The sequence below is a fragment of the Phyllostomus discolor genome, chromosome 3 (assembly GCF_004126475.2).
Source record: "Phyllostomus discolor isolate MPI-MPIP mPhyDis1 chromosome 3, mPhyDis1.pri.v3, whole genome shotgun sequence".
Taxonomy (NCBI): Eukaryota; Metazoa; Chordata; class Mammalia; order Chiroptera; family Phyllostomidae; genus Phyllostomus; species Phyllostomus discolor.
The window spans coordinates 122,914,437-122,930,034 of NC_040905.2; the positions used below are offsets into that span (position 1 = coordinate 122,914,437).

The following is a 15,598-nucleotide window of genomic DNA, read 5'->3' on the forward strand; positions in this document are numbered from 1 at the left end:
TGTGGGGACGGAGGCAGCAGCTCTGCAGGTGGGGGTGCTCTCCGCCAGTGCCAGCATGGAAGCACAGCACAAAGGCAAACACTCAGTCTTTGGATTTGAAAATTAAGCCTTGGTCGTTAAATGTTTGTTTTTAATGTTTGCTGGTCAATTGTACTACCCTTTTACATGACAGGAATACACACCCACACTCTTGCATTTCAAGATAGATTATTGAAGTTCACCTGTATTACCTGGTGACAGATGGATAGAAAAGCCCATTTGAGGGAAACTTTAAATAAATTTTGAACAACTGAAAAATAATCTACAGCATTTCCTAGTTGCCCATTTCAAGTCTACATTTTCTGCCTGCTATTTGTTTATTTACATGCTTTTTTATTAGAACAACTCAGCAAAATAAAATTCAGTTTATTGTTGGACAACATTGTTTTACGCATACATCAAACAGGTTAAGTAAATAAATAGCAACTTCACAGACAAAAAAAAGAAAAAAAAGCAACCTTTTATCTTTGGCCTTTTAAACCATCTCATACAAACCAACTACTATAATATAGCTAAGTACCTACACAAAAAGTTACTGGAATGCTGGGGATAAGATTTTTTGTTGTTGTTTTTACAAGATTTTTTTCTCCTTTGAGATTATAATGAATATGGTCACATGAACAAAGTCAGAACAGAGAATGCTCCAAAGGTTGGTTTGGTCATCCCAAGATCATTAAAAATGGTTGATCCCTAACAAAATGTACAAAAATATAAAATGTTAGTATAAAATACAAGCGAAGTTTCCTTTTAAAGTACTTTTAAGAAAAAAAAGCAGGGCCTTAGAAATTTTGGTTTTCCTGCTCCCCTGTTACAAATTCACAGTGTGGTTTTGGTCGGGTGGTGGAGGATTCCTGTCACCTGCAGGTGTCACTGCCCATGGTGGGCAGGCGGGTGGGTGGGCAGGACTCTACTGGAAGGTTACCATGTTTAGATTCTGAGATGGAAAGTGGAGAGTGAATAGGTCATGGTGGCCTTTTTTTTTAAGTTTAACTTTTCTTTTTTTGTTGTCTGGTCATCTTCATTGGTCTTCTTCTTGGTGTCAACAGACTCATCCTTATCATTTTTGGCTGCCTGTTTGTCTGTAGCTGCTTCAGCCTCCTCATCTTTATCCCCATCCTCTTCCTCACCATCTTCCTCCTTCTTCCCATCCCTTCCTTCCTCTTCTTCATCTATTCCATTGTCACCCTCCTGCTCCCCATTCCTAATTAGCATTCCCATTAGCAGGTGCATCTCTTCCATTCTCTGTCTCCTCCACAATTTCCTTCTCCTTTAAGGCCTTGGTGGTGGTCTCAGAGCTGGTATCCACAGCTGCATCTGACATGGTGGGGCACACCAGTGAGCTTATGCAGTAGATTAATTAAAAAAAAAAAAGCGAGAGTTTGAAGACTCTGCTGAAAAAGCTGCTGGAGTCCACAGTGGCTAATAAAGAGGCTGTGGTAGAGGTGGTTGGGCGAGTGGAGAGGCAGACAAAGGAACAGTGCAAAGATGGCTTTTCAGAGCAGCCAGTGGACTCTCTGCCTGCTTTTCAAGCCTTTCCATATTCATTGTGCTCTGTTGGGCCCTAATTCCAAACTACTTTCCTTTCCCCTTCACCTGATCACCTTCTGACATTGCTGTGCCTGCTTCTTCTCAGAAACCTTTCCCAGGGCTTCCCATCCACTGTGCTGGTCCATTGAATGCATGCCTGTGACACTGGTCTTTCCTGACAACCAGCCCTTGGTTCCATCCTGCCCCGTGGTGCTTCTCTTCCCATCCCTCTGTGTCCCTCTCTGCCAATGACTTTATCACCAGGCTATCATTGTTCCCTCTTTTTAAATGTGGCTCCCATCTGTTTTCATGGCTACTGCCCCAGTCCAGGTTCTCATGGTCTCTAAATTGTTTCTTTAGTTCTATCTGCCTCCCATCCTCAGTCCTCCTCAGAGTTTCTGTATTAATCTTCATGAAAGATTGCTCTAATTTTGTCTCTCCCCACTCAGAACCCTTACCAGTCCTCCTAGGGCCAGTATGATAGTCTATTTAAAACTTTTTTTATTGTGGAAATTTTCACACATATGGAAGAATAGAGGAAAGGACTCCATGTCCTCATCACCCTGCTTCAACAGGATCAACTCTAGCCATCCTAATTCAAATACTCAAACACCTCTTACCTAAAATAGAAGGACTCCTATTTAACTAGAAAAAGAAGATAAATGAAACCAGAGAAAGTGTTCAAATTTCCCATTATCTTATAAATGTCACAATGTAACTGTTTGAATCAGGATTCAGATTAGTTCTGTGCATTGGAGTTGGTTGATAAATATCTCACGTCTCTTTTGCACTATAGCTTCCCTTCATAGCTACCAAGTCTGTCTGTCTGTCTGTCTGTCTGTCACTCTATCTCTGTTTCTTTCTCTTTCGCCCACTCCCTTTGCAATTTATTTCTCAAAGGTAAAGCCTTATCTTAGCCTGGTGTTCAAGGGCTTCTTTCTGCACCTTATGTGTCCTGTGGCTGGCCCCTCGTCTGATCACTCTGAGCTCTTGTTTCTCTGAATATTGATTGCATCTGCCTCTGAGACCTCCTGAAGTGGAAGCCTGCGTGTATGTGTGTGGGGGTGGCGATTTCTTTGTCTCCTCTCTAAAAAGGCCTAGCACATTATGGGTACTTGGTACATGTGGGGTGGGCATTAACTGACAAAAAAAATAGGACATTTTGAAACAAAAGAGGATTCTCGGCAAGAACAAGAAGTTTAGAAAATTGTAGGGGCAGAGATGGGGAAGAAAAGAACTTGTCTAAGACCAAAGAAAATTAGGAAGAATCATGTTGTACTAGAGGTCTTGGGGAGGACGGCTGAGACTTAGCCTGGGCCGAGCCCAGCAGTGGGCGTGGTCAGTACCTTCCCAGAACGCTACTTAAAGGATCAGGCATCCAGGTTAGGCATCAGGGCACAGCTACAGTGTGACCTCAGGAGTCCAGCCAGAAAGGGCCTTGTTTTCCAGGCTGGCTTTAGGGTGACTCAGGTTGGAATTAAGAAACTGGATTTACATGTGAGGGTGTGCCAAGCTGAACTCTATAACTATGTGTGTTCTGCCAGTTTGCCTAACTCTGTAGAGAATCTGGAGAAGCTCACAGTGACATCAGAGGCATTCCCACTTGAAACGATGAAAGAAGGCGTGTTGGTGCTGAAGGTCTCCTCAGGCAGAGGGCTCCCAAAGGGGCAACTGGGGGGTGGGGTGGAGACTGCTTCCTTTCCCATCGCCTCTGAGTTCTGAATCAGTTGAGAAACGGATCCAAAAGGCAAGTAGAAATGAAAGCAGTAGGTTACTTAATAAAGTGGTATTGGTGAGTATGGTTTGGGTATTCCTGCAGCCAGAAAGGGCTTCCCAAGCCTTCCTCCCAAGATTAAGGATTACATGTGGTCTCTGTGGTGGAGTTTGGGGTGTCCTAGCCTTTGCAGAGTGCTAAAGACACAGGAGTTAGTGTGGCTACCTGCTCTTAACTTTTTGCCTGTTGCCTGTACCCAGTAGAAAAACTCAGGGTAGAGGAATTCACTTCATTTCCTGAGCTGAGGGAGAAACCATGGGCTTGACTCCCACAGGGTAGTTCAGCAGAGTAGGTAGGAGCCCTCTTTTGTGGATCTGCAGGAATGCAGAGAGAGTTCATTCCTCTGTGTCAGGCTTCAAGGTGATGGTTTAAAGAAGAGAAGTCCCTAGTCTGCCAGCTTGGAGCATACAGTGCCTGTGGGAATTCTGCCTTTGTGTGGCGCTCTCCAGTGCTGCCTGGTGCTGTGACATTGACCCACCTCTCCTTTCTCCCCCAGAGTTGGAGCACAGCAGGCATTGGAGAAACCCTGACAGATGCCCTGCCCACCTTCAGCCTCACCCCTCTTGAGTACATCAGCAATGTAAGAACCGCCATGAGCTTCCTTCCTGATGGTCACAGCCTTTAGGCCTCACCTTGGGTTTTGATTCTGGGTCTTCTGGGCAAAGTAGTCATTACCCCAGCAGTGCTGTTGGACCTCTGCTTTTGCATAGTCTCCTTCCATGTCCAGGACTTTAAGGAAATGCAGTTGAGTTCTTTAAATCAGCTGGGGAAGCATGCTGATATCAGAACCTGATAACCTGCTACCCTTCTCTCACCTCCCTAATATGAGGAGCAGTTGGTACCTGAAAGCATCAGAATATGAGTCCAGTAAGACATTCTGATTTGGGAAGACTGAATCAATTTTGAGAACTGCGTATATGTAGGTTTGAATTCAAAGCAAGCAGACTTTTTTTTTGTTTAAATCCTCACCTGAGCATATATTTTCGGAGAGAGAGGAAGGGGTGGAGAGAGAGAAAGACAGAAAGACATTTATTGGTTGCCCTCTTATACACACCCCAGCTGGGGATTGAAAACTGATGATGTTTTATTTTGAGTTAAGCTGGGTCTGTGAATTTAGCCAAAGATGTAGCTACCAATGAAAGGTATACCAAGTACAGGAACATGCCTGGGGCCTATGCACACAGTAGGTATTCAGGAAGTGCTTGCTAAGTGTAATTAAGTGGAATTAAGCGCTGCCTGAAGGGAGAATTCCCAATGCCAGAAATCGGCACCCTTATCTTCATGTGAACTTGTGGAAAAAAGAATCTGTTGCCATTTCCAAGCAGAGATATGCAGTGGTTATCAGTGAGGTAAGTGGCTACTTGTCTGGTTTGAGTGAAAAATCATACTAAGTAAATGTAAGGGGAAGATGCGTACTTCTTTAAAGGGAGACCAAACTTTTTTTGGGGGCGGGGGTAGCATGATGGATCGTAAGACGTTTAGACTTAACTATAGCCAGGGGAACAAGGATGTAATCGTTGTGTAGACCTCTGGACTGGGTAGATTTTGGAGTCTGTGTAGACTTCCAGACGTTGTACTTTGACCTGCCACTGGATAGGTACCTGTGAGGCCAGGCTGAAAGGCCTGAAGACCTCAGACCTTTAGCTTAGAGTTTGTATCAACTCTAAGTTGAGATGGATGTCTGAAATGAATATGGATTCAAAAAAAGCAACAACAGGTTCACAGACTTTTTAAAAATATGTAGATTATGTTGCCATAATCTGGAAATCAACCTTATTATTTTATACTTACCCTAAAACACAAAACAGTTCCGAGTTATAATGAAATAGTTGTCTGGAATACCTTCATGATGATAGTTACATGTCTCTGACAAACACTTGACAAACACTGTGTTATTTTGGCTTGTCCAAAGGTCTTACAGACCTACCTCTTGTGATTCCCCACTCACTGGCCAAGAAAGTGTTGTGTTTATTTCCTAGCATTTATATTATGAAAACTATAGTTTCCCTCCAAATTAATTTATAATTACAAAAGGGTTTTTTTCCCAACAAAATTTCTCCCTTTGCTTGGTTAAATCAGAAAGGAGAGACCAAGATTCAAATCCAAAAGACAGTATTTGCTTGGCCATGTACTTGTGGACTTTAACTTCTTACTGGTGTTTTGGTCTGTGAACAATGATAACTTATAGTTAACACAAGTTCTGTAAATTGTACAAAGTACTTCGGTATCCATTACCTCATTTGAGGTAGACCTGGTGTTGAATGCCTGCCAAAAATACTGAGACCATCAGTGAGAAGGATGAGTCTGTGCTCTACATGCAAACCACCACTGAGTATTTTTTAAGGTGTTGCCATAACCAGTATTAGCACACACCGGAAAGGTCAGACATGGGGCTGAGTGTAGCAATTTGTCTGTCATTTGCCATCACACAAGTACCGGTTGTATTTCATGACATTATCTGTGTGCATCAGTGTCGGGCTGAAATGCTTACTTCTGTTTCAGATTGGGCAGTATATCATGTCCCTTCCCCTGAACCTAGAGCCATTTGTGACTCAGGAGGACTCTGCCTTAGAGCTGGCACTACGTGCAGGAAAGCTGCCATTTCCTCCTGAGCAAGGTGAGAGTGACCTGTTGCAAGGGGAGTAGTGGCTTCAAGATGTGATGCATGGTCACTTTAGTACCCTGACCCCCATTGCATATAGCTCTCCAAAGTCCCACTGAAACAGCTAAGCGTATAATGGTTACTGATGCCCTGGCTGGCGTGGCTCAGAGAATTGGGTTGCAGGCCAGGTCCCCAGTAAGGGAATGAGAGAGGCAACCAATCACTGTTTCTCTCACACATCATGTGTCTCTCCCTCTCTTTCTCCCATCTTCCCCCCGTTTCTAAAAATAAGTAAATAAAAAAAATAGTGACCAGAAAAGATTGGGGTACAAAAAATAATACATGTAATATCACTTATGTTTTAAAAAAATCCAACCCTGTGTATTTCCACATGTACAAAGGCATGGAGAAACCTGGAAAACAGGTCTCAAGCATATATGCTGGTATCAGTGGGGGGAGTGGGAAGAAAGGTGTGAAGGATGCTTACTTTTTACTCTATTTATTGTCTGAAATGTTTTGTAAAAATATATTTCTCTTGTATGTAAAAAATACACCAAACTCTTTCTTTTGGTTTGTATTTATTTACTTTTTAAAGTATATAAGTTCTTCAGCTTCTCTGTTTCCTATGCTGTTCTTAACCTCCATCTGTCTATTTTATACCCCCCCAATTATGCTTCTTATTCCCTGTACCTTTTCTCCCTTTTCCTCCCTCCCCTTCCCCACTGATAACCCTCCATGTGATCTCTATTTCTCTGGTTCTGTTCCTGTTATAGTTGTTTGCTTAGTTTGTTTTTGTTGTATTTTTTTTTAGGTTCAGTTGTTGGTAGTTGTGAGTTTTTTTGTCATTTTACTGTTCATACTTTTGATCTTTTTTTCTTAGATAAGTCCCTTTAACATTTCATATAATAAGGGCTTGGTGATGATGAGTTCCTTTAACTTGACCTTATCTGGGAAGCACTTTATCTGCCCTTCCATTCTAAATGATAGCTTTGCTGGAGAGAGTAATCTTGGGTGTAGCTCCTTGTCTTTCATGACTTCGAATACTTCTTTCATACCCCTTCTTGCCTGTAAAGTTTCATTTGAGAAATCAGCTTATAGTCTTATGGACACTCCTTTGTAGGTAACTGTCTCCTTTTCTCTAGCTGCTTTTAAAATTCTCTCCCTATCTTTAATCTTGGGTAATGTAATTAGGATGTGCCTTGGTGTACTCCTCTTTGGGTCTAATTTCTTTGGAACTCTGAGCTTCCTGGACTTCCTGGAAGTCTATTTTCTTCTCCAGATTGGGGAAGTTTTCCTTCATTATTTTTTCAAATAAGTTTCCAACTTCTTGCTCTTGTTCTTTTCCTTCTGGAAGCCCTATGATTCAGATGTTGGAAAGTTTAAAGATTTCCCAGAGGTCCCTATGCTTCTCCTTGTTTTTTTTGAATTCTTGTTTCTTCATTATGTTGCAGTTGAATGTTTATTTCTTTTTTGTGCTCTGAATTGTTGATTTGAGTCTCAGTTTCTTTCTCTTCACTATTGGTTCCCTGTATATTTTCCTTTATTTCACTTTGCATAGCCTTCACTTCTTCCTCTATTTTGCGACCATACTCATCCATTTCTGTGAGCATTCTGATTACCAGTGTTTTGAACTCTGCATCTGATATGTTGGCTATTTCTTTGTTGCTTAGTTCTTTTTCTGGAGTTTTGATCTGTTTCTCATTTGGGCCATATTTCTTTGTCTTGGCACACCTGTTACGTTGTAAGGGGCAGAGCCTTAGGTATTTGCCAGGGCGGGGCCACCCTCTTGAGTTGCTGAGTGCTGAGTTGCTAAGGGCTGAGTTGTGGCACTCTATGTGGGGGAGGGGTCAGAAAGACAACAATGCTTCTTGAAGGGCTCTTGCCCTGCTTTCAGTCACTTTCCCCACTACACACAAGCAAACTGGGCCCTTCTGGTGCTGATTCCCAGGTGGGTGGGTTTGTGTACATTCTAGGACCCTGTGGGTCTCTGCATTGAATTCTCCTATGAGGCAGAGAGTTTCTCCTGCTGCCTTAGCACCCACAGGTTTTTCAGTCAGAGGTTGAGGCTTTAGTTTTCCAGCCCTGGAACCCTGTGTTGCTTGGTCTATCTTGCTTCCCAGTTGTTCCTCCTGGCTTATCCTCCTGTAAATGCGGACTGCCCAGTCCTCCAGCCACCACCTTGCTTCGCATCCTCTCCACCCTGGCTGCCTGTCTCCGCCCCTCCTACCAATCTGGATGAATGTTTCTTCTTTAACTCCTTGGTTGTTGGACTTCCATACAGTTCAATATTCTGGCAGTTCTGGTTGTTTTTTGTTTTTAAATTTGTTGTTGTCCTTTTTTTGGTTGTACAAGGAAGCAAAGCATATCTACCTATACCTCCATCTTGGCGAGAAGTCTAAACTTCTTGGGTTCAAAAAGTTTTTTCATAGAATTTTCACACATATGTGTGCACGAGTGTGCACACACACGTAGTGGGAATAGTGTGAAACCCCAGATACTCATCATCTGCTTCAGGAATGGCTTCTGGTTTCATATATTCCCATCACATTCTTCACTAGAGTATTTAAATTAAATCCCAGATGTCACCCTATTTTGCATATAAATATTTTATTTATGTGTCTCTTATTGCAAGGATTAAATTCAGGTTCAGATTTTTCAGCAAAAAGATGTGGTGCTGTCTAATTGTGTGTTGCCTCAGACCCAGAAGCACATAACATCTCACTGTCCCTTGCAAAAAAATATGTGTAGATTAATGACCATGTATTGTTTTCATTTAGTCAGTTAGGAAATGTTTATTAATCGTTTATTGTAAGAGAGGCGCACTGGGTTGGGTATAAACTTCAGCTATAAAGTAAAATTGTAACAACTGTTGAAAGCATCACTACCATAAGAAGCCAATCTGTATATTTACATCCTTGTTTTTTCTCTCTCCATTTTATTATGAAGATTTCCAACCACAGAGAGAAGAATCACACAGTGAACATGCATATATAATCTGAGGATTTCCAGCATTTTAACAATGCAAGATTTTATAGCCAGATGGTGAACAGCCAGTGAGAACTTTTTGACTTAGATAAATGGCTTTTTCTAAACATTGTGATGAGTAGAAGGGAGTTTTAAGTCTTTGTGAGTGTTTTTCCCATGAGGAGATTAAACTTTGGGAATCGTGAAGTGGTATATGGGAGGGCCACATGTGAACAGTGAGTTCTGGAGGCGTGTGTGCAGGCCAGCTTTTGACTCTCTGCACACCCTCTACCCTCATGGACTTTTCCACACATGGCCTCAGTGGGGTTGGACTCCTGCAGAAGTGCAGCTGCTGCCCTGGACTTGTGATTTGGGGTTGAGGATAAACATGCTGCCTGGTGTGGGGCTGGGCTCTGGGGAGGATCTCCTGCTCTCCTGGGCCTGGGTTATGATCTGGGTGATCAGGCTCCAGGTGGGTCATCTCACAGGCAGGTGCATTCTTTCCAAGGAGCTTCTGCTGTATATGGCCCTCAGCAAGAACCAGCCTGCTGGGGGTGCTGCTTGGGTACAAGCTGCCCTGAAAGCTTTGTGGCTGGACCATTCCCAAAGTCCAATGCAAAGACACAAGTGTTGAACCAAGCATTCCATCTCCCTAGCCTTTTAACACTCTCCTTGATATTTCTTTTCTCTCCTGCATTGTCTGTTTTGCTTCCATTTTCTGGTCCTTTTTCCCCCCGGCCCTTAAAAAAGTATATATTTTATTTTATTTATTTTTAGAAATAGGGGAAGGGAAGGAGAAAGAGAGGGAGAGAAACATCCATCAGTTGCCTCTTGTGCACCCCCAACCAGGGACCAGGCCACAACCCAGGCATGTGCTCTGACAGGGAATTGAACCAACAATCTTTCTGTTTATGGGATGGTGCTCAACCAACTGAGCCACACAGGTTAGGGCCCATTTCCTGGTTCTTGTTCTCATCCTCTGACTCATGAGTCTTGCCTGCTTGAAAACCTCGGTAGTACTTAGAACCTAGAGGGAAAAATTCAAACCCCTGTCTGATATTTGGTACCCTTTCTTCGTCTGCCTAGTAAGTGCTTATGGCCTCATCTCCTCCCTTATGTCCTGCACACTCACATGCTCATGCTCCAGCCACTCAGAAGGACTTTTTTCTTAATTTTTTAAAAATGAAAATAATTTTTCTCTTTAACTGTCTGTTGCCCTGAGCTGGTAAAGGTGATATATTAGGGACTGCTGTCCCATGAGCCTTGGTCTTCATAAACAGGGTCATCTCACATGTGCTCTGTGCATTGAGGGCACTGTTTAAAACAATTCTTGTGCACTCTGCTCAGATACTCTTTTTCCTCATGTACATTTGGCCAACAGCCCATTTGTCCAAGTGAAGCACCTACACTTGCTCCAGGTTTGGGGTTCTGGTAGTCTCTGAGTGCACCTTGCTGCACGGCTGATATAGCTCTGTTGAGGGCCTTTCTCCCTGGAGAGCATTGAAAGGGCAAGGTCACCTAGCACCAGCACCCAGGGCAGTCCCAAACCCAGTGTGGATTCCACTTCTGAGTCCTTATTGTCCTCAGTTCATATCATTTGGCCTGAGAGGTAAATTGTTCTGTTCCCTGTGTCTCCTGTAGAGATTAGTAAGCACCTTGGCATGTTTGTGTGTAAAGCACCTGCTGTGGGCCAGCTCATCCAGTAGAGCTCTGTGAAAGCTGTTGCTGATGGGTTTTCCTGAGCAGGTTCTGTGGTTTTTGGTAATTGTCTCTCCCTTTGCAGGAGATGAATTGTCTGAGCTCGATAATATGGCTGACAACTGGCTGGGCTCGATTGCCAGAGCCACGATGCAGACCTACTGTGATGTGATCCTCCAGATACCTGAGCTGACCCCGCACTCCACCAAGCAGCTGGCCACTGACATTGGTGGGTCCCCTGGGGTAGGTGCTAGGTGGGATAGCTCTGGCCCATGGCGACTGCCAATCCCCTCCCCTCTAGAAGTCTCCTCCCAGGTCACCTCTTAACATCAATTTCAGAAGGGGCTCTGAAGCTTGTTAAAAATGCAGATGATTTTCCAGGCCCGGCCCCCAGAGTTTCTGACTTAGTAAGTCTGGGTTGAAGCCCAGACATCTGTATTTTGGAAAATGTCTCAGGGCATTCTGGCAGGCTGCTGAGGCTGAAAACATTAAGGGAAGTTTCAGTGAGTTGAGTTGAAATGACCTATGCAGACTTGTGTTATGCTGCCTCGCCTGGCCTGGTGTGCTCCATTTATATAAGTCTCCCAAACTAATATTGGTTAAGCTCTTTCTACGCATCAGGCGTGCCAGGTGCCAAGCCAAGCACTTATACCCTATGCCTTATGCAATTTTCAAACTCTCCTGTGAGATTGCTGCCCTTGCCTCCATCATGCTGATAAGAAGTGGAGGCATAAAACTGTTGTGTAATGAGGCCACCTGGAGTCCTAGAATGCCCACTTGCTTCCCAGGACAGAGAGGCGTGTGCCCACCTGCTCCTGCTGGCACTCATCAGCGGAGGTGGTGCTCTGAGGCTGGGGTGCCATGGGCAGGCAGCTGGGAATATCCTTAGTCTCTTGGTATCATTCCACTGACTTGCCTGTGGCAGCTCTGGGTCCCTAGGGGAGAGGGTGGTGGGCACCTTAAAGATTGGCTCTTTGGGGATCCAACAGAGCTCTGACCTGGATGACCACAGGGCTAATTTAAGCCTCTTGTTTTGCTGAAGAAGAAACCAAAATGAGAACTTTTCCTCTTGGCCCCAGAGCTGTTAGTGGTGGAGCCAGGCCTGGAACTCAGCCTCTCTGGTCCCTTGAGTGGTGTATACTTGGTAGTGAACTCTTAGCAGACACAGAAGGATAGCAGCCTTATGTCATTTCACTGGGCACATGTTCAGAGAAGAGAGATGTCGAGATTCCAGCGCTCCTTGGTGTTCCCTGTCAGTACAGGAGGAGTGCTGAACAGAAAACTGGCCAGAACTAGTGAGCCAAGTCAGTGGGGTTGCCCCTAGGTATCAGTTGTTCACATCATTTCTCCCTCCCTGTTAAGCTTCCTCCTGATCCATCTGTTCCTTGTTAAGTGTTGACTGAGCATCTGCTATGTTCTTGCCACAGTGCTGGGAAATGGAATGTAGACAGTTTCTGTGCTACTGCATTTATACTGTGGGAGTGTGTTTGTGCTTAGAGGCTGGGAAGAAACAGCTGAGGTGTGAAGCTCAAGCTGTGGGATAATAGAGATGGGTGAGGTCTGTGTCAATATATGGCCCCTTAAAGATGTTCAAATTCAATGATAAGAGACACCTCAAACCATTCTGCTACCCAAACAAAAAAATGTCATGGTGGAAAAAACTACTTGACCTAGTAAGTGAATTTGGCAAAACAGCAGGATACAAAGTCAATATTCGGAAATAAAAGGCATTTTTGTACATCAGTGATGAAATATCAGAAACAGGAATCAGGGAAAAAATCCCATTTGATACAGCAACAAGAAAAGTAAAGTACCTAGGAATAAACCTAACCAAGGAAGTAAAAGACCTGTATTCAACTTCACAACACCGGTGAAAGAAATTAAGGAAGACACAAATGGAAGCATGTACCATGCTCATGGATTGGAAGAATTAACATCATCAAAATATCCATACTACCCAAAGCAATTTATAGATTCAATGCAATCCCTATTAAAGTACCAGTGACATATTTCACAGATACAGAATGAACATTTCAAAAATGTATATGGAACCATAAATGACCCCAAATAGCCACAGCAATTTTGAGATAGAAGAACAAAGTAGGAGGGATCACAATACCTGATATCAAACTGTATTATATGGTCACTCTAATCAAAACAGCGGGTTAGTAGCATAAGAGCAGACATATGGACTAGTGGAACAGAATAGAGAGCCCAGGAATAAACCCAAGTCTATGGTCAATTAATATTCGACAAAGGGGCAGAAGCATAAAATGGAGTAAAAATCACCTCTTCAACAAATGGTGTTGGGAGAGCTGGACAGCTGCATGCAAAAAAATGAAACTTGACTACCAACATACACCATGCACAAAAATAAATTCAAGGTGGATAAGAGACTTAAATATGTCATGACACCATGAAAGTCCCATAGGCAAGAAAATGTCAGATATTTCACGCAACAATATTTTCATTGATATGTCCCCTAGAGCAAGAGACGTAAAGGAAAGAATAAATGGGATCTCTTCAAAATGAAAAGCTTCTGCATGGCTAAAGAAGAGCATTAAGATGGAAAGAAAACCAACTATATGGGAAAACATATTTGCCAATGATACCTCAGATAAGGATTTGATCTCCAAAATATATAAAGAACTCATACAGCTCCACTCTGGGAAGATAAAAAACCCAGTTGAAAAACGGGCAAAGGACTTGAGGAGACACTTCTTCAAGCAGGACATACAGAGGACCCAGAGACATATGAAAAGATGCTCAGCATCACTAGCCATCAGAGAGATGCAAATTAAAACCACAATGAGATACCACTTCATACCAGTGAGAATGGCCATCATAAACAATTCAACAAAAGTGTTGGAGAGGATGTGGGGAAAAGGAAACCCTAGTGCACTGTTGGTGGGAATGCAGACTGGTGCAGCCACTGTGGAAAACAGTATGGAATTTCCTCAGAAGACTGAAAATGGAACTGCCTTTTGACCCAGCAATTCCACTGCTAGGATTATATCCTAAGAACCCTGAAACACCAATCCAAAAGAACCTATGCACCCCAATGTTCATAGCAGAACAATTTACAATAGCCAAGTGCTGGAAATAACTTAAGTGCCCATCAATAAATGAATGAATCAAAAAACTATGGTACATTTACACAGTGGAATTCTATGCAGCAGAAAGAAAGAAGGAGCTCCTACCTTTTGCGACAGTATAGATGGATATAGAGAGCATTATGCTAAGTGAAATAAGCCAGGCAGTGAAAGACAAATACCATATGATCTCACCTGTAACTGGAACCTAATCAATACAACAAACAAGCGAGCAAAATAGAACCAGAAACATTGAAATTAAGGACAATCTGACAGTAACCAGAGGGGAGGTGGAAGGGGATAATGGAGGGGGAGGGGGAAGGGTTTTCAAGAACAACTGTAAAGGACATGTGGACAAAACCAGAGGAGGGTAGGATCGAGGGTGGGAGGTGGGGTTGGCTGGGGTTGGGGAGTGGTAGGGGGGAAAGGGAGACAACTATACTTGAACAAGATCAAAAAATGTCATGGTGGGCCATGGGCTACCACTTTGCAGTTCCTGGTTTGCAGGCGGGTGGAGCTCAGTTTTATGCATAAGCTTGTTGCGGGAGACAGGTGCCTGACTGATGGTGGCACCCTTCTGGGAAGCAAATTCCCCTGAGTTGGGCCTCAGAAGAAGACACAGAGAAGATGCAGGACATGGCCAGCACTCCAGTCTACCTGGGAGAAGAGATTAATCTAGGCAGTAATTGGAAAGGAAGGAGGGACCTCTGGGTGCTGCTGTCTTCCAGGCCTTTCAAGCAGGAATTCATGTGGAATGGTCCCTTAGGTTTGTCCCCATCCAGGACAGGAAGGAGGCTAAGGAGGAAGGAAAGGCAGCACCCATTTATCCGCCACCTACAGCATGTCTAGTGCCTTCGTGGCCTTTGGCTTAACACACAGCATGGTGGGTATTAGCTATATCAGCAGGTGGGAGTGGGGATACAGAGAGGCTGAGGGACTTAACCAAGGTCTCTTTTACTCTGCTAATGTTGCCCAAGCTGCTTGGTACTTAAGAGTTCTCAGACTGTCTCTTAGAGAATCTCACCGATGTGGTCTGGGGTGGGCTCAGGAACCTGTTGTTAACTAGTACTCCAGTGGGCCATCTGGGAAGTGTGGGAACTTGCGCTGTGTTAGGCCACCACTCCCAGCACTGTCCTTGTCTTCATGTGGAGGTTCTGCTGGGAAGACTTTGGTAACTTCTGTGATGAGCTCATGTGTCTTGAGAACCCCAGGAGTCAGTGCAGTCCACTGGGGAGCAGGGCCGGGAACCCAGGAGTCCCCAGTAGGAGCTTCTGGATGTTGCTGGCCCTTCATTAAGTTGGAATTCCTGGACTGGGGCCTAACTCACAGTCAGGTCTGACCCTCTTGGAAAAAATCTCAGAGTAAAGGCCTTCTTCTGAGGGCAGAACAGGTACACACACAGCATTTGGAGCTTGGGTAGCATCACTGTTTCTTACTTAGTGGATACCTGGTGGGTCCTGTCCTGCCTGGTGCTGAGTCTCTGTCCCCCACCCCACAGACTACCTGATAAACGTGATGGACGCGCTGGGCCTGCAGCCCTCCCGTGCCCTCCAGAACGTTGGGACACTCCTGAAGACCAAGCCTGAGGACTACAGACAGGTTAGCAAAGGCCTGCCCCGGCGCCTCGCCACCACGGTGGCCACCATGCGGAGTGTGGACTACTGACCCCATACCTGGCCGAGAGGTGGGCCATGCTGGGGCTCTGGGGTTGTGGCAGCTTTCCAGAATGGCTTTGCTCTAAAACTGCCCAGGATTGGGCAGAATTAGTTTTAAAGACTTTCGTGATTTAAAAAAAAACATTGTAAATTAGAGGTATATTATTTATTAGAGAAGAATTTTCAGATGACCTTTTTAATGATGCAGTCTTGAAATGGAATTAATAAATACAGTGAAATGCAAGAA

At 44.0% G+C, this 15,598-nt stretch overlaps 1 protein-coding gene and 1 pseudogene across 2 annotated transcripts in view; one reads left to right on the forward strand and one right to left on the reverse strand.

Moving 5' to 3' along the window:
* The window catches only part of COG7 (component of oligomeric golgi complex 7), a 77,602-nt gene extending 62,004 nt beyond the window's left edge, over positions 1-15,598 (forward strand). The window contains exons 14-17 of one of the 2 annotated variants that reach the window (XM_028508112.2): positions 3,837-3,920; positions 5,843-5,957; positions 10,690-10,833; positions 15,195-15,598. In XM_028508112.2, the coding sequence (XP_028363913.1) occupies positions 3,837-3,920; positions 5,843-5,957; positions 10,690-10,833; positions 15,195-15,361 (510 nt within the window). In that variant the 3' untranslated portion in view covers positions 15,362-15,598. The remainder of the gene's footprint in view (positions 1-3,836; positions 3,921-5,842; positions 5,958-10,689; positions 10,834-15,194) is intronic. The other variant, XR_004902130.1, reaches the window with a different exon arrangement.
* LOC114502974 lies at positions 647-1,409 on the reverse strand (annotated as a pseudogene).